The sequence below is a fragment of the Drosophila grimshawi genome, unplaced genomic scaffold (assembly GCF_018153295.1).
Source record: "Drosophila grimshawi isolate 15287-2541.00 unplaced genomic scaffold, ASM1815329v1 contig_848, whole genome shotgun sequence".
Lineage (NCBI taxonomy): Eukaryota > Metazoa > Arthropoda > Insecta > Diptera > Drosophilidae > Drosophila > Drosophila grimshawi.
Window position 1 is genome coordinate 3,799,422 of NW_025063692.1, and position 26,774 is coordinate 3,826,195.

At 37.8% G+C, this 26,774-nt stretch overlaps 1 protein-coding gene across 3 annotated transcripts; it reads right to left on the reverse strand.

The window, feature by feature from the left end:
* Positions 1-397: 397 nt before the first annotated feature.
* LOC6569320 (putative protein kinase C delta type homolog) lies at positions 398-26,774 on the reverse strand. 3 transcript variants are annotated; one of them, XM_043215947.1, is made up of 15 exons: positions 26,759-26,774; positions 22,422-22,983; positions 21,026-21,408; positions 20,796-20,911; positions 20,634-20,719; positions 20,416-20,545; positions 4,572-4,673; positions 3,382-3,465; positions 2,876-3,012; positions 2,638-2,811; positions 1,576-1,730; positions 1,359-1,506; positions 1,100-1,279; positions 822-962; positions 398-724 (listed from the first exon to the last, which is right to left on the reverse strand). In XM_043215947.1, the coding sequence occupies exons 2-15, from the start codon at positions 22,536-22,538 to the stop codon at positions 575-577; spliced, it is 2,103 nt and encodes a 700-aa protein (XP_043071882.1). In that variant the 5' UTR covers positions 22,539-22,983; positions 26,759-26,774; the 3' UTR covers positions 398-574. The 3 variants fall into 3 exon arrangements, with proteins under 3 accessions (XP_043071882.1, XP_001995810.1, XP_032597188.1); XM_001995774.3 differs by lacking the exon at positions 26,759-26,774 and adding an exon at positions 24,224-24,272; XM_032741297.1 differs by lacking the exons at positions 3,382-3,465; positions 4,572-4,673; positions 20,416-20,545; ... (3 more) ...; positions 22,422-22,983; positions 26,759-26,774 and adding an exon at positions 8,295-8,860 and having other exon boundaries at positions 401-724.

Consider the following 26,774-nt stretch of genomic DNA (forward strand, 5'->3'; position numbering starts at 1 on the left):
AAAAAAAAAATATATATATATTTATATATATATATAAATATATTTATATATATATCGATTATTGTAAGAAGTATGTAATATATAGTATATACAGATATGTACTTAGACGTATGATTTGTTTATCACTAACTGATTAGCATTATAAGCATGTAATTTAAAAAGATGAAAATTGATTCTAAAAACCACTCCTGTAGTTGTGATTCCTGCATTACATTACGATTAAACGACACGAAATCAGATTTAGCTCTGTTTTCTATTCGGCGAGAAATATGCACATTGATACATTTACGTAAACCTAGGTATTTTATCAAGTATTTAGATGCATATTGAGCGATAAACATTTTAATACACTTAGACAAAATATATAATAGGTATATATATATCTATATAGATATACATACATATACAAATACTGTTGCTCTAATAAGTAATTGGGGCATGGGTTACAATTATGTGTATATTGTAATATAATATGTATAGAAATATGCTAATTATATATGGTATATGTCCAGCACATTGCCTAAGGAGCACATCAATGTACTTGATATATATATATATATAAGTATATGTGAATCTAGTCCAGGGTGATGTGCGGATTTGTATAGGTAAAGCCATGAAACTGTTTCTGGTCCATAGATGCGAGTATTTCCTTATCGATGGGGGTCAAACGAACCCTTTCCCTGGTGAAGACTCGATCGAAATATTGCGTATCCAGCGGATGTTTCTATGGATAGATTCATCAGTCAGTTGAGCATATGGTCGCAATGTGTAGATTTATGTATATATATATATATATATTTATGATCTTTTATTAATCTTACCACTTGTGGCTTAAATGGCGGCTCAATTTGCCGTTTCTCCAGCAGATTCCACTCGATGGGCCTGAAGAATAAATGATCTGCTATATCACCAGCTGGACTGTATTGGGATCCAATACGTTTCGTATAATCCTTTTCCAGGAGCTAATATAAAATAAGCAAAATTAGTCATACATTAGTTATATAATTTAATATTCCAATATTAAACAGTAAGAGATCTAAAACTAGAGGTAAGTCAAAGATCAAGCATTAATTGCATAATATGAATTTGGGAGACTTACGCCTCTGAGGATGCCGGTTGCCTCGGCTGATATGTAGACAGGGAACCATGGAATTTCATTGCATATGGACCAGAAGAGCTCGTCCTCATCGCAGCCGCTGAATGGGGATTGACCGATGAGCATTTCGTAGAGCAGCACACCAAATGACCACCAATCGACATTCTGATTGTACTTTTCACCCTGCCCAACACAAATTGCCACATTATTGTCATTAACTCAATTAGAACAAGAGGTGATCTTTATATCGTTTGAGGATTACCTTGATGATTTCGGGCGCCATGTAATCGGGTGTGCCGCAAAAACTATCGGCCGTCTTATCCAAATATATTTGCAATTTGCACATACCAAAATCGGCAATACGCACATGGCCCTCATAGTCCAGCAATACATTGTCCAATTTGAGATCCCTTCGCAAGTATTCCAATTAGTAAATTTGATTCTCTCACACACTTTGTGGCCCCTTCGCACACACTCACCTGTATATAATGCCCTTTTTGTGTAGAAACTTGAGACCCGATATGATCTCCGCACCATAGAAACGGGCACGCTCCTCCGAGAAACGTCCACTTTCTTGTATATGGAACATGAGATCTCCGCCATTTAGATACTCCATCACAAAGAACAAGTGACTCTGCAAAAGGTCAACAACAAATTGGCATTAGAACCCGTAACCGGTACCGACACCCCACATATGTTGTTACTGTTAATGAATCGATTGTCGAAATGAACCATACGTGCCAGAACCGGAACCGGAACTAACATTCGTTCCGGTTTCACACGCTGTTGACACTCCTCAACTTTCTAAATAACTTACACTCATAATTTAGTCAAAGCTAAATTAATTTTCACATTTTGGATTTGGCTCATTGTGATTATTTAACCGAAATATCTATAATTCAACTTATTCAATACAAAATGCTATTTTCGCTGAGTGTAGCTAAGGTGAGCGCATCATAACAACTTGAGAGCGAGACAGAGAGAGAGAGAGAGAGAGAAAGAGAGACAGCGAGAGCAAGAGAGCGCGAGAGTCCCCCAAAAGAAATGGGCGTGTATCCTCCTCAAAGTCATAAATAATTAAAATACCTTCTAATCGGTGTCAATGCAAGCAACGAAAACTAAATTTTTTTTTTGCAATTTGTTTTCGGTTTTTTGTTGGTTTTTTTTTGTTTTTTTGTTTAGAGAACATTTGTCGAACGCGCTGTTTGCCGGACTTGCGTGCCAAATTACCGTTGTTCTCGAGCGGTGGCGATCTGTCGAGTACTTGCCACATCATGTCGTGTGCCCCAATCGATGGTCAGAATATAGAATAGAGGCACACACACACACACACACACACACACACAGCACGCACTGAGAGCCACAATAAATAGTGCTCTAATAATAGGTTGTTTTACCTTTAGGCTATTTATTTTTGTATCTTTCGGATGCGTTGCGCGTATTACCTATATGCGCTCTCTTTCTGTCTCTCTCTCTCTCTCTCTCTCTTTCTCTCTCTCTGTGTGTGTGTCGACCTTGTCTTTTTTGGATGAATAACTCACCTCGGTTTGAAATGTACAAAATAGATGACATAGATATGGATGCTTGGTGCCCAATGCCAAAACTTTGCGCTCAATTAACGTGGAGTCAACATCATCGTCCTCGAGCACCACATCCTTTTTCAGGCACTTGATCGCATAGTAGTATGTCGTATCCCGCAGCTCAGCCAGCAGCACCTACATAGATACATACATACACACATAACTACAAATATGGTTAAGTTTGATGAGGTTTGCTTACCTTGCCAAAGCTGCCCTTTCCAAGTACGGCCAGAAAATGAAAATCATCTACCGAATAGTTCTTAAATCTAGGTATTACTGTTGCTGGCGCAGTGAAACGTCCGGATTTTTGGAATTGTGAATATGTATATGAAGTTTCTGTGTATGTTCCAAAAGTAGCCAAAGATACACAAAGATGGTGCGCAAGGAAAGTGGAATTGTGCATATTGAGAGAAGTAAAGATTAGGTTCAGTTAGTGAATAGCATAAGAATAGTAATATAAATAATAATAGAAGAGATTTGTCGTCGATAGTCCAAAGTTCGGTTGTTGTTGGTCATTTGAGTATTTAGCTTACATTTTATACACAGAGAAAAACAAAACAGTCACAAATATCTTAAATCAAGAATCGATATTGTCTTCTACTCAATTCTCTTTTTGATTACAGATGTGTTTGCTTAATTTGCCATCAGTATTTTCTCTCTGTGTATGTGAAAGAGTGTGTTATATGCTATATATAGGTGCCATACCATCTTGTTCATCGTTGGCCTCTATCTTGTAGGCAGGATTCGAGCTGGGCGGTGTACTAGGCGAGTCTCTAGCCTCTTGGGCACCTGGTTTTAATTGGGGAGTAGATTAAACTTCACGCTTTATAACAAACATCCCAACAATATACACAGACGTGCCCACCAATTATTTATGTGTGTATGTATGTGTGTTCTGGGACTTTTACTCCTTATCAAAGTGAAGGTATTTAGCTAAGCTGTTAGGCTTTCGTATCTATATTTATCTCATCTTTGGTATATTTTCAGAAGTTAAATTAATCGACAGATTTCTGTAAAGATATGGAACACTGTTTTCTATCTATGAACAATATAGTTTTTGTAGTTTTTTTAATGAAAATCTCGATAAGCTAATATATATAGATACATAAATACACGACTTTATTGGGTTCTACTTCGGATTCCAATCCGAAGCAAATAATAATAATAAGCCCATTAATATATATGGGCTGTTAGCTCTAGTTGCTATAGTTACTGAGACCTATATAACAAATACTTATACATATTTGTATGAAGAATTTAAATACTTATCGTTTTCGTTTTCTGCAAAATTGTAAGAATATTATTTGTGTTCTATACAAATTGCTCAGACTTATTATTAAAACAAATGATAAACGAGATTATCCAACCTATTTTTATAGTTCAGATGGTATTTAACGTATATCGTGAAATTTATAGAAGACATACATTCTTGATCTGCATCACTAGCCGAGCAGATTTCCGACACTATATCATATAGCTCCCTTTGGAACAATCTACTGAAAAACTTCTTGATTAACAAGTTATCCTGATAAAGCTCAACAGCTCTGCTGGAGAAAAACTTAGAAAATCATTCCAATTATTTTCTTATTTATTCTAATTTATAGTTTGCACTAATCTTTCTATATTACGCACAGACTAATACACGCACACACACACACACACACAGTCAATTGGCTGGCAGCCTCAATTATGAAATCAAAATGTCAGCCATATTTAAGCGCCATTATTTATGGATGCTTTTTTTCTTTTCATTTCTTTTCGTTTCTTTTCGTTTCTTTTAATTTTCTGTTTTGGTTATTTTGCGCTGCCTCCATTTTGTTTTTTGAGGGAGTGGTTTTCGTATACATATATTGTTTAAAGGGTTCCTCTCTCTTTTCTGCGTTTGTGTATTTTACCTCGCTTTACGTGGTTGAGCGCCTCGACGATGAGTTTCTGATTGACGCCGCATAAATTGGCCGTGAGCCGTTCGCATTTCTTGTGACAATTCACGTCACATTCTATATATTTATATATATGTATAAACATATACACATATTTATATATATATTCGTGATTTTGTGTGTGGGTCGCGCAAATGTTGGGATTAATTAAAACAAATTGTTATTAATATGTATTTGAATTGTGAGCATGTCGAAACATGCCATATAGATCAGAGATACATCTATAAACATGCATATATATTGGGTGTTTAGTCTAAACGTTTTTCTTTGCAGCTGCGTAGCGATTTATTGGTTGCACGTTTCACATATTCATTCAGAGAAAAAGAACAGAAGAAAGAGTATAAAGAACTATCTTCGAATTATTTTTGGTACACTTGATTCAGGATTAAAACTATCTTGAGATACGTTCGGTACAATTGATTCTACATTAAAACTATATTTTGGTTGGGTTTAATTAATTCCAGTTGAAATCCGTTGCATTTCACAAGAGCTTGAGCTTAAGTCAGGTATTAAGTTTTCATTTGAAGGAGCCAAGTTCTTAAATCAATTCTGAATCAAAAGTTGGCAGAGTTTAAGTTAAACAATGCTTGACTCAAGAATTTGTGATTTTTAAGAATAACTAAACATTCTCAATTGTAGCCCAGTTAATTTATTCAAGTATTTCGAGAAGCGTTTTTCATTTAGGTTTGTATAAAAAATCGTATTGGCCAATTTTGCACATTCTGAGTTTGAAACAATTAAAAAACGGGAATAACCAAAAACAACTCGTGTATACAAATTTGATGTTACTTTCTGTAGAAAATACAACCTCAATGTATACACCCACCCACACCCCTACACCCCCACACACCCACACACCCATACAAACAAACGAAATCTTAAACGCACATCCGTTTTGGCCGTTACCCAAAGGCTGTGTAAGGTGGGTAGCCAAAAATGAGGATGATTGGTGTGTTTGGTTCGTTTAATGTAAATTTAATAAACGGCAAATATTTGCAAGCAATCACAAAATGAAATGTTCTTAAGGAATTGCAACAATTGGCAGCACACGAAATTGTAAGCAAATATCACGCATACGCAGCGTGTTACAACTACACATACGATAAAGGAACATAAAGAGACAGGGAGGCAAAGAGAGAGAGAGAGAGAGAGAGAGATGGATAGAAAGAGAGGGAGGGAGTGAAATGAGTGAAGAGAAAATACTTGAATCATTGACAAAATCAGAAAACTATCTAGCAGGAGTTTTGCGTGAATAATTTTGAATATACAAAAATGATTTGCTTAAAACTTATAGCATTCAAACCTATTTTTTTTCATCATAAATAATATTAACATCGAGGCATTCATTCATATATCGAGAGACCTACACATTAAATCTCTCATGGACATAATTCAATCACATATCTCCAAACATTGCCCATCTATGATTATTTACAAAAATCGTCTCTTAAACAAATTAAGCTAGATAAACTTTAGTACAACTGTTCTTAGAGGACTTTAAAACAGTTGCTGTATGTTGCACGTATATTGATAAAGTGTCTATATTTGATTAATACTATGTCTTAAATCAGATTGTCAAACTGGAACTCGAAAGGCAATTTTACCGATTGAAATTAAAAACTGGAACCGACATTCAGCAAATTTTTAACAGCCCATTGCAGCAACCGATATTATCAGGTCATTTGTCGATAATTACGATATAGCGCTCATATCTGTAATTATATACTATCAGCAAGTTTCAGACTAACAGTTTAACTTAATCAACTTATCAATTCATTGCTTGCTAAAAGTGAAGAAGAGTATTGAAAACACATCTCGCTTTGTATCTATAGCTATGTACATATTCATCAATATATTTGTAGTATCTAGTATAGTATAGCAAATATTTAGAAAGTATTCGATTGTGTTTACAAATTTTTGCAGGGGCCATTAAAATTTATATTGAACTTTTACTTTCATTAGCTGTTTCATAAAATACGCAAATATTCAAGAAGACGAAACTATACACGTTTGTTTTAGTTGGTTTGTATGCAGACCGAATCGAAGAACCCACAAAATACATAAATATTTTAAATGTTTTTTGTGTGTTTTCGAGCAAAAAATTATTTGCCGAGCATGAGGTTTTCAGTTTCAAATATAGAAAAAAAAAAACAAAAAACCAACAAAACAAGCAATAAGATGAAAGGCGCAGAAAGAAAAAATAGAAGGAAAAGACAAAGCCAAACACGACGCGATGACCTAAACAATTTTGTATACAATTGGCTAAAAGTATAATGCCAAATTGTCTCTATCTAAATTGTATCTAGATCTGAAACTGTCCCTGTATCTGCATTCACTTGCTCTTTACTACCACTTCTTGCTAGCACATTCTCAGCGCGTCGTGTGCTTTTCAGTTAACTTTAAAGTAAATGCCCAAAATGGTTAACAAATCACATAAAGCACTATATGAAACAACAATTGTTAGCATATTGCACAGATTGCAGACTTCTGTTATCTAATATGCAGTTGATAATCGCAAATTTGTCTTGCTTCATCAATCTTAATGAAATTATTATAATTGATTTGTTATATGTTTGGAAGACAATGTATTTGCAATGGTGTGCTGAAGATTAATGATAGTTTTCTTTAGAAAAAATATTGATTTGGGTTACATAAGAATTGATTGATTTTAGTTTCCTTAAAACAACATTGATTTTGGTAAGAAAACTGATTTTCGTTAACTTGGTAAAAATATTTATATTAGTTTGCTAAGCAAGAAGATTTCAGATTTTTTATTAAGAAGATTGATTTTAGTTTGCTTATAAAGAAGATTCATTTCACTCAATAGTGACTGAATACGATTTGAACTGAAAACCTCCAGTTATTTATTTGCAGTCAAATTTGTCCATTTGTTCACAGATTCACCAAACATGTTTAACAAGTCAAAATTGAAAATTTTGTTTTCTTTTTCTATTTTTTAGATATTTTTTTTTGTGTATTTTGCGTTGTTTTGAGTTTTGTAGTCTAAAAGGTATTCTGTATATACGCAAATACAAATTTATAGTATGTTTATTTGTTTTTCAACTAAATATTCCGACACTCTCGCACTCTCTCCCTCTCTCTCACACTCACTCTCTCTCTCTCTCTCTCTCTGTGTGTGTGTGTTGAAATTGAAAGCAAGAGCATTGCAGGTGGATAAGGAGAAGGTGGTGGAGGTGGCGACGTGTTAGTGTCTAAGTAAATGGCCGGAATGTTCGAACGAAAACGGCAAAAACAACAACCACAACCACAATTTTGTTGTTGTTGTTGTATTTTACTGCGGCACGTGCGGCACCACTCAAATGACCAACGGAACCACCATCAGTCAATGCATATGTGTATGTTTATGTACTGTAATATCTGTCCCACTGTACTGCACTGTACTGTACTGTACTCTCTGTCTAGACGTCCACACAGTAAGAAATTTTGGTTTGCACTTGCACATAATTTATATTAATTCCGAGGGTGTCTAAATCGGAATCGGCACTGCATGTCTTCCGATTGAGATACTATACAAATTCAGCCCGTTAATTCGAAATCATACAAGATTTCCGATTAGATTTAACCAAAATTTGTTACAGTGTAATTACAAGTCGAGATGTGTGTCTGGTCTCTGGTCTCTGGGGTATTCAATGCTGCCGACTTGAACAACTCGCTTACCTAACATCTTTTTGGGACTGGAGGGTGCTGTGCCGCCCTCGAAGCCGGAATCATTGCTGCACGTGCTCATCCGGATGATCGATGGTGAACTGGAGACGGAAGTGCTGCCGGTGGCCGATGCACACGCGGAACTATTACTATTACTGTTCGCTGCCTGTGCAGCATTGCCATTGCCAATCTTGGGGATTATTCCCGATGCTGCTGCCGCTGCTGTTGCTGCTGGCGCTGTTCTTGTTGTTTCCTCATCGAATTCCTCGGATGTGGTGCTGTTGCTGCTGCTGCTCCTCGCATCGCTGTCATCCTCATCGCTGTCATCGTCCAATGAGTTGCCGGCTGTTGCCTCGCTGCCCTCCTCGCTGCTTTCATCGTCCGTATTCTCATCGGAGTAGACGATCTTCTCACGTTTCCATAGGGGACGTGGTGTTGCCACCAGTGGATATCGTGGCGCCTCCTCCTTCACATAGCACTTGCTGGTCGGATCGATTTTGATTTTCTTTTGTGGATCGAATCGTGCCGGTCCGGCATCTTTTGCCTTCTGCTTCTTCTTCTCCTTGCGCTGTTTATTCTCATGCAACAGCATCAGCACCGGAATCGTAGAATTCCGCTGTCGCAGCTGCAACAGCAACCACAACAATCACCAACGTCACCCCAACCCATACCGATCCATTTCTAACGCTAGCGGCCACTGTCTCAGCAGCAACACCAACCACAACCGCGTCATCAACAACTACAGCTGCAACAGCAACAACTCCAACAACAGCCACCACAACGACAACGCCAACACCCCCAACACCAACAGCAACAGCAACAGCAGCAGAAGCATCAGCAACAGTCGCCACAGATTGTTGCTGTGTCGTCTGATCGTCGCCAGTTGTTGTTGCTGTTGCTGTTGGTGTTTGTGTTGTAGGCGTTGTCGTTGTGGTAGCTGTTGCTACTGTTGCTGCTGTTGCAGCTGCAGTTGTTGATGACGCATTTGTGGCCAGTGTTGCTGCTGCTTTAGTGGCCGCCAGCGTTATAAATTGATCGGCATTGATTGGGGTCACATTGCTGTCTGTTGTGATTGCTGTTGCTGCTGCGACTGCGACTGCTGCTGTGGGAGTCGCTGTGACTTTCTTTTTGGCTGTTTTGCCAGCACTTTTTGGCTTTGTTGTTTTCGGTGATTGCACCTTTGACTTTGGCTCAACTGTTTCCGTCAATTTCGTTTTAGTTTCCGTTTGCTGCTTCAATGCTGTTGTTGTTGTTTTTATTATTGTTGCTGCGTCTAGTGGTTGCTGCTGCTGTGGTTGCTGTTGTTCTTGTTGTCGCTCAATATTATGCGTTGTTTTATTTATTTTCGCTGCCGCTGCTGCTGCCACTGCTGCTACTGCCTGTTGTTGTTCAGGTGACTTGGCTGCTTGCCCGGCATTTATTTTTGGCGCTGTTGCTGTCGTAGTTTTTGCTATTGTTTTTGCTGTTGTTTCTGCTGTTGCCGCCGCATTTTCGATCAGTTTTGATTTGACTGTTGTAGCTGCTGCTGTTGTTGTTGCTGTTGTTGTTAATGCCGTTGTCATGACTACAGCGCTATTGTTGGCGTTGCCAGATTGATTTGCCGTCGCCGCACCAGCAAGTGTTGCCGTTGGCTTTGCATTGGTTGTCTTTGCAACAGTTGTTGGCACTTTTTCGATTGCCATTGGCTTGGGTGTTGCTGGCGCAGCTGTTGCTGCTTCGCTTTTCTTTGAAATGGCTGCTGTTGCTGTTGGTGATTTGGGTGTTGCTGGTGTGGATTTTGGTGAGGTTAATGTTGTTTTAGCCTCCGTTTTGGTTGCTGCTGCTATTGGTAGCTTTGGTGTTGCTGGAGTAGATTTTGGTGAGGTTTTCTCAATAGTTGTCGGCGTTGCAGGTTCAGTTTTGTCTGTTGCTTTTGCCGTAACAGCAATAGTTGCTGTTGATGTTGTCATTTTGGTTGTGCTTGGTGTCGACTGTTTTGTGCTGATCACAGCTGCAGCTGTTGCTACTTCGGTTTTGGTGGCTGCTGTCGCGCTGAGGGCAATAGTTGCTGTTGACTTTAACGTTGCTGCTGCTGGCAGCTTGGGTGTTGCTAGTGGGGATTTCGGTGTTGTTGGTTCCGATTTGGTTAAGATTGCTGTTGTGGCTGCTGTTGGCTTGGGTGTTGCCGGCGTGGATTTTGGCGAGCTTATACGAGTTGCAGCTGTTGCTGTTGTTGTTGTCGTTGCTGTTGCCTTTGATGTTGCGTTTAGCTTGGGTGTTGTTGGCGTGGATTTTGGCGCAGCATTTTCTGGCTCTGTTTTTGTTGTTGGTACCGTTGACTTTGGTATTGTTGCTGTTGGCTTAGTGGCTGTTGTTACTTCAGCCTTACTTGTTGTTGCTGCTGGTTGCTGCAGTTCAATAACAATTTGCGACTTCAGCAGGGGTGTTGTTGGTGTTGCTGGAGTTGGTGTTGCTGGAGTTGGCGTTGCCGGTGTTGCAGCTGCTTCCTCTTGCGTTGCTTCCAGCTGACGTTCGCAGAGCGCCTTCTTGCGATTTGTCATGTAGAGCGTCTCACGCGAGCTAATCTGTGACCAGAAATCCTCACCACTCTCCGACTTTTGCACTGCTTTGCGTATTGGTTTGGGCGTGGCAACGCCCTCTGTCTTAGTGGGTGTGGCTGCTGCTGTAGCTGCTGGTGTTGCTGGTGGTGGTGGTGGTGGTGCTGCTGCTGTCTGATTCTGCTGAATCGCTGCCTCGTCGAAGGTGAATATTTGTGCAACACTCACGTGTTGTTGTTGGGGCGCCTTCTGCTCTTGCAGCTGCTGTTGCTGTTGCTCCTTGACCTTTTTGAGCGGCGATGTCTTTGCCTTGGGCGCTGCCTTCATAAAACCCTCGGGCAGCGCCTTATCCCCTTCAGCATTCGTCAGCTTTTTCTTGGGCAGCTTGAATATCTTGTGTATCTGGTGATGCTCCTCCACGGACTCCACATTAACTGTAAACTTTCGCTTGGGACTGTTGCTGCCACTGCTGTTGCTGTTGCTGCTGTTGCTGTTGCCCGTTGCTGCTGTTGGCGCCTCCTCCAGCTCCAGCACGCTGGGCATATACTGTGTGCTAGGCGCATTTTCCACCTCCACCACAGCGGTGATTTTGTGACGTAACTTTTTGCTCTTCTTCTTCTGTTGTGGTTGCTGGGATGTCGAGGATTGGGACTCGTCTGCAGTGGTGCTGTTTGTGCTATCGTGACTGCTACGTCGCTCCAAGTGTATCAACTGAAAGGTGCCCGAGTTTGATTTCTGCAGCTTGTTAAGCAGCTCCTGTTCCTGCTCCTGAATGATCGAGGCGCGTCTTCTCAACTCGCCGGCATTCAAATCATCATCGATCTTGTCTGAGGAGATGTCCTCGCAGATGTCATGAAATGTGGGACACTGCACCAGGCTCAAGCGTCGTATGCTTTCGGTTAGTTGTGCTTGCTCCTCCTCATGCTCCTGCTGTGCCTGCTCCTCCAGTTCTGATTCCTCCGAGCTGCTGCTCTTAGCTGCCGGCAATTGCTGTTGCTGCTGTTGTTGTTGCTGTTGTTGTTGTTGTTCTTGTTGCTGTTGTGGTTTCTCTAGTTGTGTTTGCTGCTGCTGCTGCTGCTGCTGTTTTTGTCTTGGCATTGCCGTTGTTTCCTCTTCCTTCTCATCGCGTATGTAGAAGCGTTCGCGCAACAATTCGCCAGGTGTCTTCTTATTGCTGATGGTGGGAAATGCGGCAAGCTCCTCTGCCAATTTCTGTCGCCAACTCAAACTGGGTTCGGTGGCCGGCGGCAAATCGCGAAATTGATGCTCTTCCTGTTGCTGTTGTTGTCGCTGCTGCTCTTTGCTTGCCACTGTTGTTTTTGTTTGATTCTGCTGATCTGGTCGCTCCTTGCTACGCCTGCGTATGGTGGATAAGCGGACCACCGCCCGATTACGGCGTATGGTGGAGCGACGTGGTTGCTGCTGCTGCTGCTGTTGCGATGATTGTTGTTCTTGCTGCTGCTGCTGTTGCTGGCTCTGCTCCTGCTGTGGCTTTGACTGTTGCTCCTGTTGCTCTTTTTGCTCCTTCTCCTGTTCGCGTTTACGCTCGACAGAGTCCGAACGTCGATATCTAGCCGAGCTCACATCAATATCCGCCGTATTTATAGCTATTGGTCGGGCAGGAATATAACGACTGTGGCTGCTGTGGCTGGTGTGGTTGTTGCTATTGCCGCTGCCATAGCTGGACACATATTTGGGCGATTGGATGCGCGTCAGGGGCATCAGACTGCTGTGGCCACTATGACGACCCGTCAGAGCTGACGTCTCCGTAATTGTTGTCAATTTGGGCTGATAACGTGACGATAAACCCAATATGCTGCTGCTCGAGTTGACGCCGCTGCTGCCGCTGCCGATGGTGCTGCCGATGGTGCTGCTGGCATAGCTGCTGGGTGTGGTGCGTGTGGTGGGCAGCAGCGGCACCATATAGCTGCCCGGATAGGCACGATTATAGCTGGACGTATAGCTGCTGGTGGGAATGCTGCTGCTGCTGCTGCTGCCCAGCCCGGAGCTATAGTATGGCGAATATAGCTGACTGCTGCCGCCGCTATAATAATAATTACTCGAATCCGAATACAGCGGCATTTTTTTGGCTTTGTTCGCTCAACACTCGCCAAGCACCAAAAAACAAAAACAAAAAAACACAATCGTTCACAATAATTTTGCACAACTTTTTCTTAGATTCGGTTTTCAAATTGCGTTAGTTCTCGTTGTATAAACTGCGTTTGTTTGTGTGCGAAAACAAGTGTCTATATTTATATGCCCAGTGCTGTTGTGCTGATAATAGTTTGCCTTAGTTTGTTACCTATACTCAATATTACAAACACACTTTACTATCTCTGCACTTCTAGCTTATAGTTTTCGTCTCAATATTTCAAACATTATTTTTCGAATTTTTGTGCCAAAATCGAGCAAGTTTTGCAGCGGCTTTGAATATTTCATAGCTTAACGCTTGCATGATTTCAAGCACATATATATATATACTTTCTATATATATATATTTTAATATATATATAAATATTAATTATGCAATATTTTTGTTTTTCGTTTTCGTTTTTATTTCTTTTTTTTAATATTTATTTTAGAATTGCTGTCAAAACGTTGCCAAAAACTGAACAACATTAATTATCTCAAAATGGACTTTAATTGCCAGTGATTGAAGGGCTAATGGTGAACTGAATTAGTATTGAAATTGAACAAGACAATTTCAACGGAACAAATTCAATTTATATCCTAATTGCAGTTTTTAAGGGTTTATTGTACTGGAAATATATTCAAAATAAATGTTTATTTAAATTAAAGTTGAATTAAAGTGAAAATTTCCAAAACTTGTGCTTTAAGTTTTCATAATTATTTTATTCGAAATATTGAGATTTTTTGAGTGGAATTTAAAAACTGCACTGAGAAGAAAATGAAGAAAATCAAGTTTGGAATACGTGTGTTGAAAGTAATCATTTTTCAGAGCTTTGCAGCGCTTTAAGCTTTAAGTGAAATCCAACTGAACTTAAAGGAAGCTCATAGCTCGAAGTTACGTAAAAATGGACAAAAATCAAAATAGGGATTCGTTTGCCAAGGGAATATGCTTCTGGCTTGAGAAAGTTGAAGACGTTTCGAGTTAAGCCAAGTTCTGATCTATCGACAGATTGTACTAGCGAAGTTCCTGCGAATTTGAATGGAAAATTGAAAAAACTTAATACGTTGGCTATTTTTTGTTAATATTTCCCTTGAAATAATTCAGACACATTTAGATGTATATTAGCTCAGAACACATGCGGCATATAGAAATAGACTAAGTTTCATATAGTATATATATATTTTGTATGACGTAAGATCACGAGTCGACGGGAAACGTTCGTTTTGTTGTTGTTGTTGTTGTAGATCTTTGTAATTGTTGTTGTTGTTGTTTTTCCTATTGGTGTTGCTAACCTGTCTGGTGAATTTTTGACGTTGACGCATCAAGAATTTGATTTGCCAAATTCTCAATTTATATATATTTGTATATGTATATATTTTTATAATTATTTGTTAAACTTTATTATGAACCGGCGAGTTACTTTTCAAAAGTGCAAAGATTGAAAAGAAAATTCAAAAAATTCCAAGTACCAGACACTTTCCTTTCAACGAGCCGAACGCATTAACGGAAACTACTGAAATGTGAAAAGACAGCGCGAAATATGTTCAAGCATTGGAGCTGTTCCTGATCTCACACACACATCCATACATCCATACATACACACACACACACACACACAACAAGCAGAGCAAGATAGGGAGAGAGTGAGAGAAAGAGAAAGAGAGAGAGAGAGAGAGAGAGAGAGAGAGAGTCACTTCAGAGACTGTGAGCCAACTTCGATATTATTGATGCTGTCGATGTGAATGTGAATGTTGTTGCTGTGTGCGTGTTGAGGAGGCCAAAAGCAGACCCCAGACGAACAGTAGCAACAACAACAGCAACAACAACAGCAACAACAACAGCAACAATAGGCTGACTGGCAGATCTTTGAATTTACCGCTCTCAGTCAAAGTTGTTTATATATATATATATTGAGATTTCGAAATATACCAAAAAACATACAAACACAATAATCGACCACACAATCATAAATTAAATGTCCACAGATGAGCGCGAGAAAATTCTATATGTGTGTGTTGTGTGTGTTGTTTTTTTTTTTTTTGGTTTTTCGAATTTCGAACACACATCAAAATTGAGTTTAGAAATATATACATTTGGCAAGAGTCTTCCTCTTCTTATTCTGCTTAAACATTTTTCTTTGTTTTTTGTTTTTGCATATTCGAAAGTAAAAGCCAAGCAGCTGACAGCGTGAGAAAGAGAGAGAGAGAGAGAGAGAGAGAGAGAGAGATAGAGATATACATAGAGAGAGCGAGTGGGGAAGAGTGGGAGAGAATAAGAGAGCAACGATCTGTAGACAATCTAAAGGTGCTGTCAAAATTGTAAATCGCTTCGAAAACGTTTTTCAGCACAATTATGATGAACTCACAGATCCGAGTGAATCTTACGAGAATTTCAATAGAAACCAACCAAATAATACCTAGATAGAAAAATATCTAAAATGCTCTACAGATTTACTAATCCACAATCGAGTAGAATGTTATATTTTGCCAATTATTCATTTTTTTGGGTTTACAATTAAAAGAAAAGCAAAAAAATGCATAAGTTGATCAGTAAATAAGTTAAGATGAGAAATATCGAGTCGTTTTCAATGGAATCCTTCTAAATGACCGTTATATATAGTATAAAGTTCGAATTGGTCAATAATTTGTACAAAAATACTTTATTTAATAGAAGAAACCATCAGCTTTGTGTGCTGTACGCATTAAAAAAAGCTCACACCTGTTCTACATATATCTGAATTGTGTTTGCCATGTCTCTCAATCTATTTTGTGTTTCAGTACTCATAATAACAACAACAACAATTTTTAGGCGATAATATATATAATCATACGTATAAATATTTGGACACATCTGTGGCACGTGTGAACTTAAACCTAATGAAAGCTTTGCAGATGCACATCGAGTCTTATTATAAATCCAATTTAGCTCTTGTCAAAATATTCATAAGCCGTGCAAAGGTTTCTAGCTGCATAAGCAAACAAATCACATTAGTGCTATATATATATATATAAATATATATGCATATTTGGCAGTCTAGTTATGTTTAATAATGCTCAATTTGGAAACTGATTGATTCGTACACCTGCTAGCAGAAATGTTTTTCGCTATTGCAATCTTTCTTATTGGGATAGCAGAGTTCTTGTTTTTATACCCTAAACCAATTGAGAATGTCGAAATGGGCTATACTGTTAGTTGTGCTTGAGTATGTAACGGGCATAACGTGTATATATATTCATGATCAGCATCACTAGCCGAGTTGATTGGGCCAAGGTCAGAGAAAATAATCTTTAGTTAGAAGCTATTCGCGTCTTTCTAACTTTCTCGTTATCGATAAAAATCGAGAAATAAAACCCACATCTTTAAAGGTATGTGTTTCTAATCGGGTTTGTGCATACCTTGACATATTATTGACATTTATATTGTGATATGGAGGAACAAGAGAGAAATACTTCGATTGATATTTGTGTGACAGATAAGTTCTTGGATTGGATCTTCATCTGCTAGTCGAGCTGTCTTGAGTTGAGCACTCTTACTTGTCTTTTTTCTTACACACATCAACCCCCTCCCCCATTCACAATTGCCAGCCAAGGGAGGGGAAATAACAAATGGCAGAAAACCAACAATTTGCCACACGACGCTGACAGCGACGGGGTTGCTTTTCGGTTCCGCAAAATGCATTTATAGCCGGCAACACAGCACAGTGGCACAGTGGAGAAAGAGGGGTGCCATGGGTGATTGGGGGGACGTAGGGGGTTGTCCACTGAAAGCGCCAAACAACAACTAGAAATAGAACTGAACTGCAACACACAACGAGTACCCGCTCGGCACACAGTACTTAATCTTTAGCGATTTATAGCCAGGCCAACAGACTTTCCATTATTTTTGTAACATTTTACTTGTCGTATAATTCACTCTTTGTATTTTTAGTATTTTCGCTGTAGTATTTTTATATACACTGCCTGCTTGCCTGCCTGCCTGCCTGCCTGCATTCCTTGCGTGTCATCTTGTACAAAAAAAAAAGAACATAAAAAAACACAAAACCAAATTTATATAGTAAATAAAATAGAGAAGATTTGTGTCTTGTGTGTTCTAGGTAGCCATACTAATTTTTGAGTTCATTTTGGCAACTAACTTAATAATTTTGTTGAATGGATATTTATTTGGTTGATTTCGAAAATGATAAAGAGACTTTTCACTGTTTACGCTTAATCCATTAATCCATTCAACCTAAAGCGGATTTAATTCAAAGCAAAACAAATCGTTCTGCTAATACAAAAATGATGTTGATGATGTTTGCTCTTCATTGTTATATTATCGATTTTAAATTAGTAAAACATACAGGGTATTTCTTAGTCGTACATGCCCCCAGACACATGCCCATACTACATGCTAATCTGTATCTGTTATTTTTGTACCTTCTCCGCTTATTGGCAAAGGCGCAATAAATTGATTTCTAATACCGTACTACGAGTCTGTCCCGCCTGTCTTCATCAATATCAGCTGTATAAAAATATATATATATATGTATATAAATCGCTCTTGGTTGGACTCTAGCAATAGCCGTATTTCAGCCAAACTTAATCAATACTGCTTATCTACAGATACAGAGAGCAAATCAACTAATCTCAATTTCGATCTGAAAATGTTAATTACTAAAATCGAGTATTATGAACATCTTTGACAATTTGATATATGGTTTATTCCTTAACAACTAAGAGTGCTTCAGCCGAGGTACAAAGAGAGCAAGATACCCTTTACCCAAGTCTTTACTATACATCAATATACGATTTTCTTAACCATGTTTGTGTCTTTGTGTATTGAGGGAGACGACTCCAACCCCATCAAACATGTATATTCCTAATCAGAAATACTAGTCCCGTCAATATAGCCATGTCCGTCTGTCCATCTATATACCTAACTATGACTACTCAGTCAGTTTTCAAGTTATCTTCATGAAATTTGGCATGTATCTGGCTCTTTGCTGCAGCAAGTACACAAGTCGGAGCTGAATAGATCGTATCACTATATCATACAACTGCCATAAGAAAGAAAGATGCAGAACTCTTTTCTTTGATATATTGAAAATAAAAATATTCAACGTACGCAACATTCCATAGTTTTTTTTTAGCTATAAAGTGAAACTTAGATGTCGGCAGTTTGACTCCTGTCTGCAAGGGTATCTGAACTTCGGCTTGGCCATGTTAGCCGTTCTTTCGTGATTTCTATATTGCTGATCAATATTACTTCAAGGTTTTCGATGCGAGGTCAATGGAACTTAGCTGGATTTTTGATTTTTGAACCCTAAGCATATTGTAATATGAGATTTTTTTGTATCTTAATCTTTGCTATATGCTAAGTATTATAAGACATTATGTAGTTCTTTCACGTACAGGATATTTGCTCGGCTGTCAAGAGACTTGAAATGTTGCATGCTTGTTAAACTAATTTATTATTTGTGATTTTCATTGAGCTACTAAATTATATATATATATATATATATATATATATATATATACCTGTTGTGCCACGTACTCAGTATAGCTGCATGTAAAAATGCTCGGTATTCAAATTTATATGGCGTTCAAAAATACAAAATGTAATAAATATAAAACTGAAACGATGGCATCGTTTTTGTATTTTTTGTTGTGCTTTATTATTATTACCTGCACATTTTTAATTCATGTTGTGCAAAATTTAATTGCTGCTTTAATGCCTGGCGAGTGAGGAATATATAGCTGTCTATATATATATTGAGAGAGAGAGAGAGAGATGCATGTACTAAAGATAGACAAGGCTGGAGTTTATCTCAGCTAAATGCACTCTCATTCTCTGCCTCTGTCTCTGTATCTGTCTCTGTTGTTCTCCCCTGTGTTGATCAAGTGTCATTGCACAAAAAAGTGCGAAAAGAATTGTGTTTATATTTGTGCACACGTATGTATATATATATATATATATATATATATATATATACTGTTATGCCTGTCATATCGGTTGGCGTTACGTTTGCCGTAAGAACATGTCATCTGCATTGCCGAGCGATTAAAATAAATGTGCCCGAAACTGTAACAACAGGAAGACATCGCAACCAAAATGCGCAAACCAAAAGAGAAAAATAGAAAAAGGCAAATTGCACAAGGCTGTCAAAGGCTGGCCCGAAAACAAATGACGGCATTTAAAATACGAGCGGTATATTTATCAATATAAATGAGCAGCCAATTAAATCTGTTCCACGTCAAATGATAAGCCATTTAATTAATAGCGATTTTCTTGACCAATCCAAATCGAAAATTTATAGAGTAATGTTAAGGTTAAATTGAAAAGTCTCTATCATTATATATAAATCAAATTGAGGTTATGTTTTGCTCAATGTGTCAAATCGAATTGGATTGCGGTTCCGGTTCCGGTTCCGGTACGTATAGTGTAAAGGTTTTGCATTGATTTACAATTACTTTTCGCGACTTGGTTCCGTTATTCAAGTAATTATATTGAGAACTGTAACTGGTGCTTATAAAAATGTTTAATCTCAACATATTATTCTCCACTGCGAACCAGATATTTATTATATCCAGTTTTAAGAGTGACAAGATAGTTCCCAGTCATAGCTTTGTCAAAGCTGAATCAATTTTCTTACGTCTCAAAACATCCCATTGCCATACCTTTTTCAAAAGTGACTCGTTTTTCAAATCCTGAGCTTTTTAATCATGGTTTCACAACTAGAACAATACTATATTCAAAGTTGGATTCTGCCCCGATATTCAAAAGTGTTAGTAGAAGGAGTCAACACTTTGAAAGTTGGAACGCGACTCGGTCTGAATCTTCATGTTAAATTGAACCGATTATGTAAGACAATACAATTTTGATCATTATTTGGCTTCTAGAAAAATATAGCATTCATTTTTGGCAAAAACAAAAACGGCAGTTTCATTTTAAAGTGTCAGGTAAAACTCAATTTCTTTACTTGGAATATGCGAGCCTGCCTTAAATTGATTGATAATCACATTTTGATGTGAGTAAGGATATGTAATCCTCGGTATTCCTTAATATTAAGACGTTTTATAGCTTATAAGATGAAAAAAAAGGAAATTTCTGTTAAAGTTGTGTGTAAGGCTCATCTTACATGAAGCTCAATCATTACGCATTTCATATCGTATCATGTGCCTCGATTTTTCCCAGTTTTTACATTTAAACGTTATTATTATACTACTTCGATTATTCCCCGCTTTGCACATTTGACCGTTACATTTGCAATGGACCAGAAGCTGGCCAAGCTTTTGGGTTGTTGTTTTGACTAATATGAGAAGCTTTTATGAAGCTTTTGCGGCTGGCGCCATCTACCAAAAACATAACCAATAAATCGCAATTGCAGAAGAAAGCTACTGAGACAGGTGGTTGATGGATTGAAGAGGGGGGTGGGTGAAGTGGGTGGGGATGGCGGTTGGGTGTTGTGTGTTGGGGCAGCACTTACCTTCGCACTTGAGACCCTGAATGAAAAAGCCACCCATCAGCGAACCACAATGATCACAAAACGTGGGCGACATAAAAATGTGCGGCTTGAAGCGATGTGGCATATCAATCTTGAAGCGTTCGCGCAGCAGCTGAAACATAGATTAGATTAGCGTCGAGTCGATTCGGTAAGTAAGGGGGTATTCCCCTATTTGTAATTGTGGACGGGGCAACACCTACAATTGTGCTGGCAGAGTTGAAAACGGAACCGGAACACTTTCCAAGCAGCTTTTCATGACACCTTTTGTGTACGACCGTCTGGCAAACTGTAGACAAGATATAGCGAGAGAAAGAGAGAGAGAGTAGTTGTTGCCTTGCTGACAGAGTTGTCATCTTACTCACTTATGCACTGATAGCCCTGCTTGCCAAAGCCCCACAAAAACAAATTGCAAAATGCACAAAATGTGGGCGTGCGAAAGAACTTGGCCACAAAGCGATGGCCATTGATGTCGTGTGTTCTACAGAAAAATAAATAAATAATTAACAAAATTTTAATTACAAGCAGTTTTAGATGCTCAAGTATAAAATATATAACACGCCCAAATGTGCATTGTTTTTTTTTTTTTACTCACTTTTGATGTTTGATGGCGCCACGTCGATTTGTGATGCTGCGGGGTCGGGTGCGTCTGTCCACATAGCCACTGCTGACACCACCAGCACTCTCCCTATCTCGATCTCGATCTCTATCCCGATCTCGATCTCTATCCCGATCTCTGTCTCGATCTCGGTCGCGATCTCGATCTCTGTCCCGGCTATAGGCATCCTCCTTGGAGTGCTGGCGTGGTAGCTCAAAGGAATGCTGCTTCCCATAGTGATAATGGCTGTTGTAGTGATCATCACAGTCACGTTCCCGTTCACGGTCACGATCACGTCGCGTACCGCTGGCACTGGTGCCGCTAATCCCGCTGCCACTGCCGGCGCCGCTGCTGCTGGAGGAGCTCTGCTTGTAGCGTACCTGAAGCAGAAGAAATCAATTTGAAAGGAAATTCTTGAAATGAGAATGGAATTCACAGTTTGTATTTGTAATTAGGTTGAAAAACAAAAATACAGATGTACCTGCATATATATCCAATTTATCAATTCTATTTGAGCTGATCGATATTTGCTTATTTTTTTTGCACTTAATAAATTGTTATAGTCATTTAAATATTATTTAAAAAAAAAAAATATACGCACTCTCATCTTTGCCAAATGTGAAAGGCGTAAAACCACTACAATGTTATTTTTTCGTAATCAATTTCGATTAAATGACTCTGGAGATTCCCTGCTGTTAAATTTAATGTAATTGCTGTTCTTTTGTTTATTCCAATCGAAAGTACAGCATTAAATGCCTATAAAAATACAAACACACCTTTCATAGTGTAAGATTTAGCTTTGTTATAGTTTCAATTTCCTATACTCTCAAACCATTCAAAATGTGTAAAAGGGTGTCATGAAGTTGTGTAAAAGTATGCAACAGTTAAAAGATCCATCTCGAACTTATAACTCATATATATATATACATATGCTTGATATCTATGAACAAGTATATCTCAGAGACTATAAGTGCGAGAATATTGAAAGTTGTTCTTATCTACCATTGGCAGATCAACCTTAATTTCATTTTCCGCTTTGTGAACTTCGATAAAAATCGATTACCGATAAAAAAGGGAGATTTTTGTATAGTGCCCACCATGTATTTAACAGCTTGGTTCAGGGTATCTGCTAGTCGAACTCTTTCGACTAAAGCATTCGAAATTGTTTTTTGTTTTTAAAGATGAAAGAAAAAACAAACAAAATGCAGACTTGAATTGAGAATTGTGGAATGTCGATTGATCCCAATTGTATTGAGATGAACAGTTACGAAACTAGAGATATAGTTTTGGATTATTGTTAGCTAAGGCACGCTCATCGCATAGTTGTATATACATATATACATATATATGTATATATTTTTCTTTTAGCTTTTTCTGGCTTTTTTTCACTTACATCATGGGCCAGGTGACGTGAGGAGGAGCCGCCTCCAGAGCTGCGTGGTCGCTGGCTGCTGCTGCTGCTGGAGCTGCTTGCCTTCTGCTTGCGCACTTGGGCCCGGGTGAACATCATTTTGGCAACAGCAACAACAACAACAACAACAACAACAGCAACAACAACACCAAGAACAACAGCAACAAATGCTCAACACGATTTGCCTCACAAACGGTAGCTGGATGATTATGTATTCTGGCTCTTTGGTTCACCGATTCCGATTCCGATGCCGATGTTGATCTCAATTCCGTGTGCGATACTCTCCAATATGGTTGCTCACTGCTCGAGAGTATGGGGATTGGGAGGAGTGTGGGGGAGGGGTGGGGGGTAAGGCGGGCTGTGCGGCTGCTGGTTCTGTTTTGTGTTATGTGTTTAACGATACGAAAGGCGTATTTCTTATAAGTATTTATATTAAATAAGCTTTTTCAGTTTTGTTGCTGCTATTGTTGCTATTGTTGTTATTGCCGTGTTGGCATTTTTGTTCGGCTGCAAAAAGTGACTTTAAGGCCCTGTTGATGGACATCTGAAAATGAGAAAAAAAAAAACACCAACAATTAAAAATAAGTAATTGAACAGCAACAAAGAAACTTAAATACCCTCACTACCACAATGTACATTCAATGTGCGGATCGTAGTAAGAATCTGAAAATGTATTTATATATATTTATATATATATCCTATATACTCGTTCTTTGTGTATCTTTCTTAAATTGCCACTGTCCACTGTCCACTGTCTTGGGTATTTCATATTTCAACTCCATAAATGAAATAATCCAAGCAATATTTTGCTTCGGCTCATTCGGCCTACAATTAGCAAGCGCATCAGCCGCATTCTCATCTGATTAATAATATTTGTTTAATTTTAGAATATATGTATATACATACATATATATATATATATATATTGAATTATATATTGATATATGTATTGAACCACATTTATTGATGACATTGCTGACGAGTATCAACTAAAGTTTATTTTGTTTTTATTTTTGAATTTGCTTCATTAAAACAAGCAAGAATGCTCGGATTGAGAGAGCTCGACTAGGAGATACCCAGCACCCAGCTGTTAAACATATATCGAATCGAGTAGTAAGTTAAGTTAAATTGTTCTCAATTGAGGGCTGGAGAGAAGATGCTTCATCAATAATATAGCAAGGCATATTCGATATGCAATGGAATTCTAAATCTTAAATCTTATTGGTAATCGATTTTTATCGATATTCGCGATATGGTGGGAGTTAGCAACAATTTGTAGCTAACTTGAAGATAACTTGTTCGTCCACACAGATAGACTGACGGACATGGCTAAAACGACTTGTCTGCTGATGCCTATATATATATATATAGTTATATACTTTTTATAGTGTATATCTTATATAGCAAGTTACAACTGGATATAATGGAATTCAAATTTGATGGCTCAAATTAATGGATTTCCTGTTGGTACGAGTATGTTGAAATATCACGTAGTATTTGTTTTTCTTATGGATCGCGAATGGTGGATCGTGCCTGGCAAGGAAATAGTCAATCGTCAAAGTGTGTATATATCTATCTATATATATATATATATATATATATATATATATATATATATATATATTATGCTATATGTGTGCGATCTTTACATTCACATAGTAATGGACCACTTTGTCATGCATTAAAATTTTTTTGAAAAATCGTTGAGAGTGCAAAATATGCTAAATGATGAACTGACAAATGAGTGAGATTGATATAGATGTATATCGTTGACTGATACGTACATATATCTAGTATTTACTCGATCAGCAATGGATGCAAACAGCTCTTCATATTGTTAGTGGATCAATTTTTCAAGTTGTAAACAATTGACTCATTTGTTGTTTTTGAGTACATGTATCAAATTCTCATTGCTCGGCGCTTCAATGTTTATGTTGTCGATTTGGATTCCGATTCTGATTAAATGCTCTTGGTTGTCCATTTTTTTTTTAAAGGGGAAGTTCATTTGAGAAATTGCAAAAGAAATAACAAATGCCAAAAAAAAGCAACAACTACAGAAAAACAGAAACCAATTTGAGATGCGATATTTGACGGCATTTTGTTTTGTTTGAATGCTCGTATTTAAATATGTACATGTTGTGTGTGTGTGTTTGTGTGTGTATATATTTGTACAGTACGTATTTGAACGCTTAAGGTTTGAAGGGCACACCCACACACATACACACACACCCACACCCACACACACACTTGTACTGTTATTGTGGAGTGTGAGTGTTTTTAGGGAATCCACCAGCGTGATTTTGGGCTTATGAGTCGTCGTTGTTTAAAAATATAATCACTTTTTTTTTTTCATTTTTATATTTTACTGCCACCAAAAATAAGTTTTCGATTCATTTCAAATTTGTTTGTTGCTGTTATTGTTGTTGTTTTTTGTTAATGTTATTATAAATAGAATTAAGTGGCGATTTGTGCGAGATTGCGTGCCGATTGATTGCCGGATATGATTAAAAAAAAAATGATTCCAAAACCAAATTGGCCAGAAAGGTGAAAATAAATAACAATTTTGGCAGAGGTTAAAGTGTAAACATTTTACAGTTACTTTTGAGATGCGAAATAGTTCCTACAAGATATTCTTGAATACATTTTCAAAACCAAATTCCAAATCTTCAAGAATCGCGAATGGAATTCTTTCATTATTTAAGATCTGAAATCTCAAATATTGATTTAAGAGTTGCTCATTTTAACATTCATCTAAGAATATATTCCTGGCTAAAGATTGATGTCGACCTGTTGATTTGATGCTGTTTTTTTTGTTTCTCTGTATATATTGGAATTTTTAAAGAACTCAATATCTTTCTTAGTATATTTATAAAAAAATGGCGATTAAAAAAACACTTTTAATTTCACCAAGCAAAACTGGGCAAGATTCAACTTATTTGTTTATTATTAGATTTTCGATCAAGTTCTATCCGATTATATCTAAGCCTTTATGGATTTATATTATTAATTTACCAGGGTAGCAAACCGAATCGTATTTCTGCTAAATATTAAATGAATTGGTTCATAATTGTTGGTCGGTATTCGGTTCCGTTAATTATATAGATTGCAGAAACTGGTTCTTCAAAATTTATAATTTTCGGCTTTAAGTTTGATTTTTTTTCTGTGATGCGAAAGATTAAAGTCGAACTTTTCTGACTTAAATAAGTATACGTCACAAAAATAAATTAAGTTTTTGTTTGGACAACTTGTTTGTTTTCGATACTGTGAGAAATTCTATTTTAAAATATACTTAAAGCAAACATTTGATTTGTGGCATAGATTTATTGAATTATATTTATGATTATTATTTTTAATTATAGTGAAAGTTTTAAGCTGATTAAACAGACGCTTTCAATCTCTCCCAGCAAACAAATCCAGACGGAATTCGAAATATATATCAGAGTAAAAATAATAAGCACTTCAGCTGCAGCCAGGAAAACCATATTTTTTATTTATTAAGAGAGGTCAGCAAACAAAAAACAAGATATCCATATACGTAATAGGTTCTAGTTATGGGTAAACATTTAATTTCAAATCGATTTTATGCCAACAGACCTTTGAGATATTTGCGTGATTGTGATTGTTTTATTTATTTTTTTTTTAATATCTACACTACTTGTAGAGTCAGCGTGTATCTGCAGCGGAATGTGTCAACTTCACAAGCGGGTCGATTTATTTTGTGGTTAACTGTTTTAGATACAAACGGACTGAGACTGGTTTGAGATTCGGATTGGATTCGGATTGGAATTGGAATTGGGTTGGGGATTGCTTTGGCTTGGTGTGGCGGCAAACTTGGATGGCGATATCGAACGCTGGCTACTATTATAAACACATTCCACATTGCTACAAAGCACGCACACACACAAAGAGAGGGAGAGAGAGAGAGAGAGAGAGAGAGAGAGAGAGAGAGAGAGAGAGAGGGAGAGAGAGACACACATACGCAATAATAAATATTTGGTAGTGGGAAATGCTTTTGTTTTAATGCCCCGCAAAACACAGCGCAAATTGACTGGATGATTGTGTGGCCGTTGCGGCGGCTCTGTCAGTCATTTAAATGTATGTGTCTGTCTGTACACACACACACACTCACACACACACACACATATGTGCACATATGTGTATGTGCAGATACAGATACAGATACAGATATATGTGTGTGACGTCATAAGAGCCTCGAAATGTGCTTCAATTGGAGGCTTCACTTTCAAAAAAAGACACCTGCACTTTTACTTTTATATTTGTGGTATTTATTTAATTTGTTTTTATTTTTTTTGGCTTACTTTTTGCTTAGCATGC

Excerpts from the sequence above, each read along its gene's own strand:
- LOC6569320 (XM_043215947.1), bottom strand. The coding sequence starts at position 22,538 with ATGATGTTCACCCGGGCCCAAGTGCGCAAGCAGAAGGCAAGCAGCTCC. Across the intron at positions 3,466-4,571 it reads GCTCAACCACGTAAAGCGAG|GTGCCCAAGAGGCTAGAGAC; the intron begins GTAAAATACACA and ends AATTAAAACCAG. Across the intron at positions 963-1,099 it reads CAACCGGCATCCTCAGAGGC|CTCCTGGAAAAGGATTATAC; the intron begins GTAAGTCTCCCA and ends ATTTTATATTAG.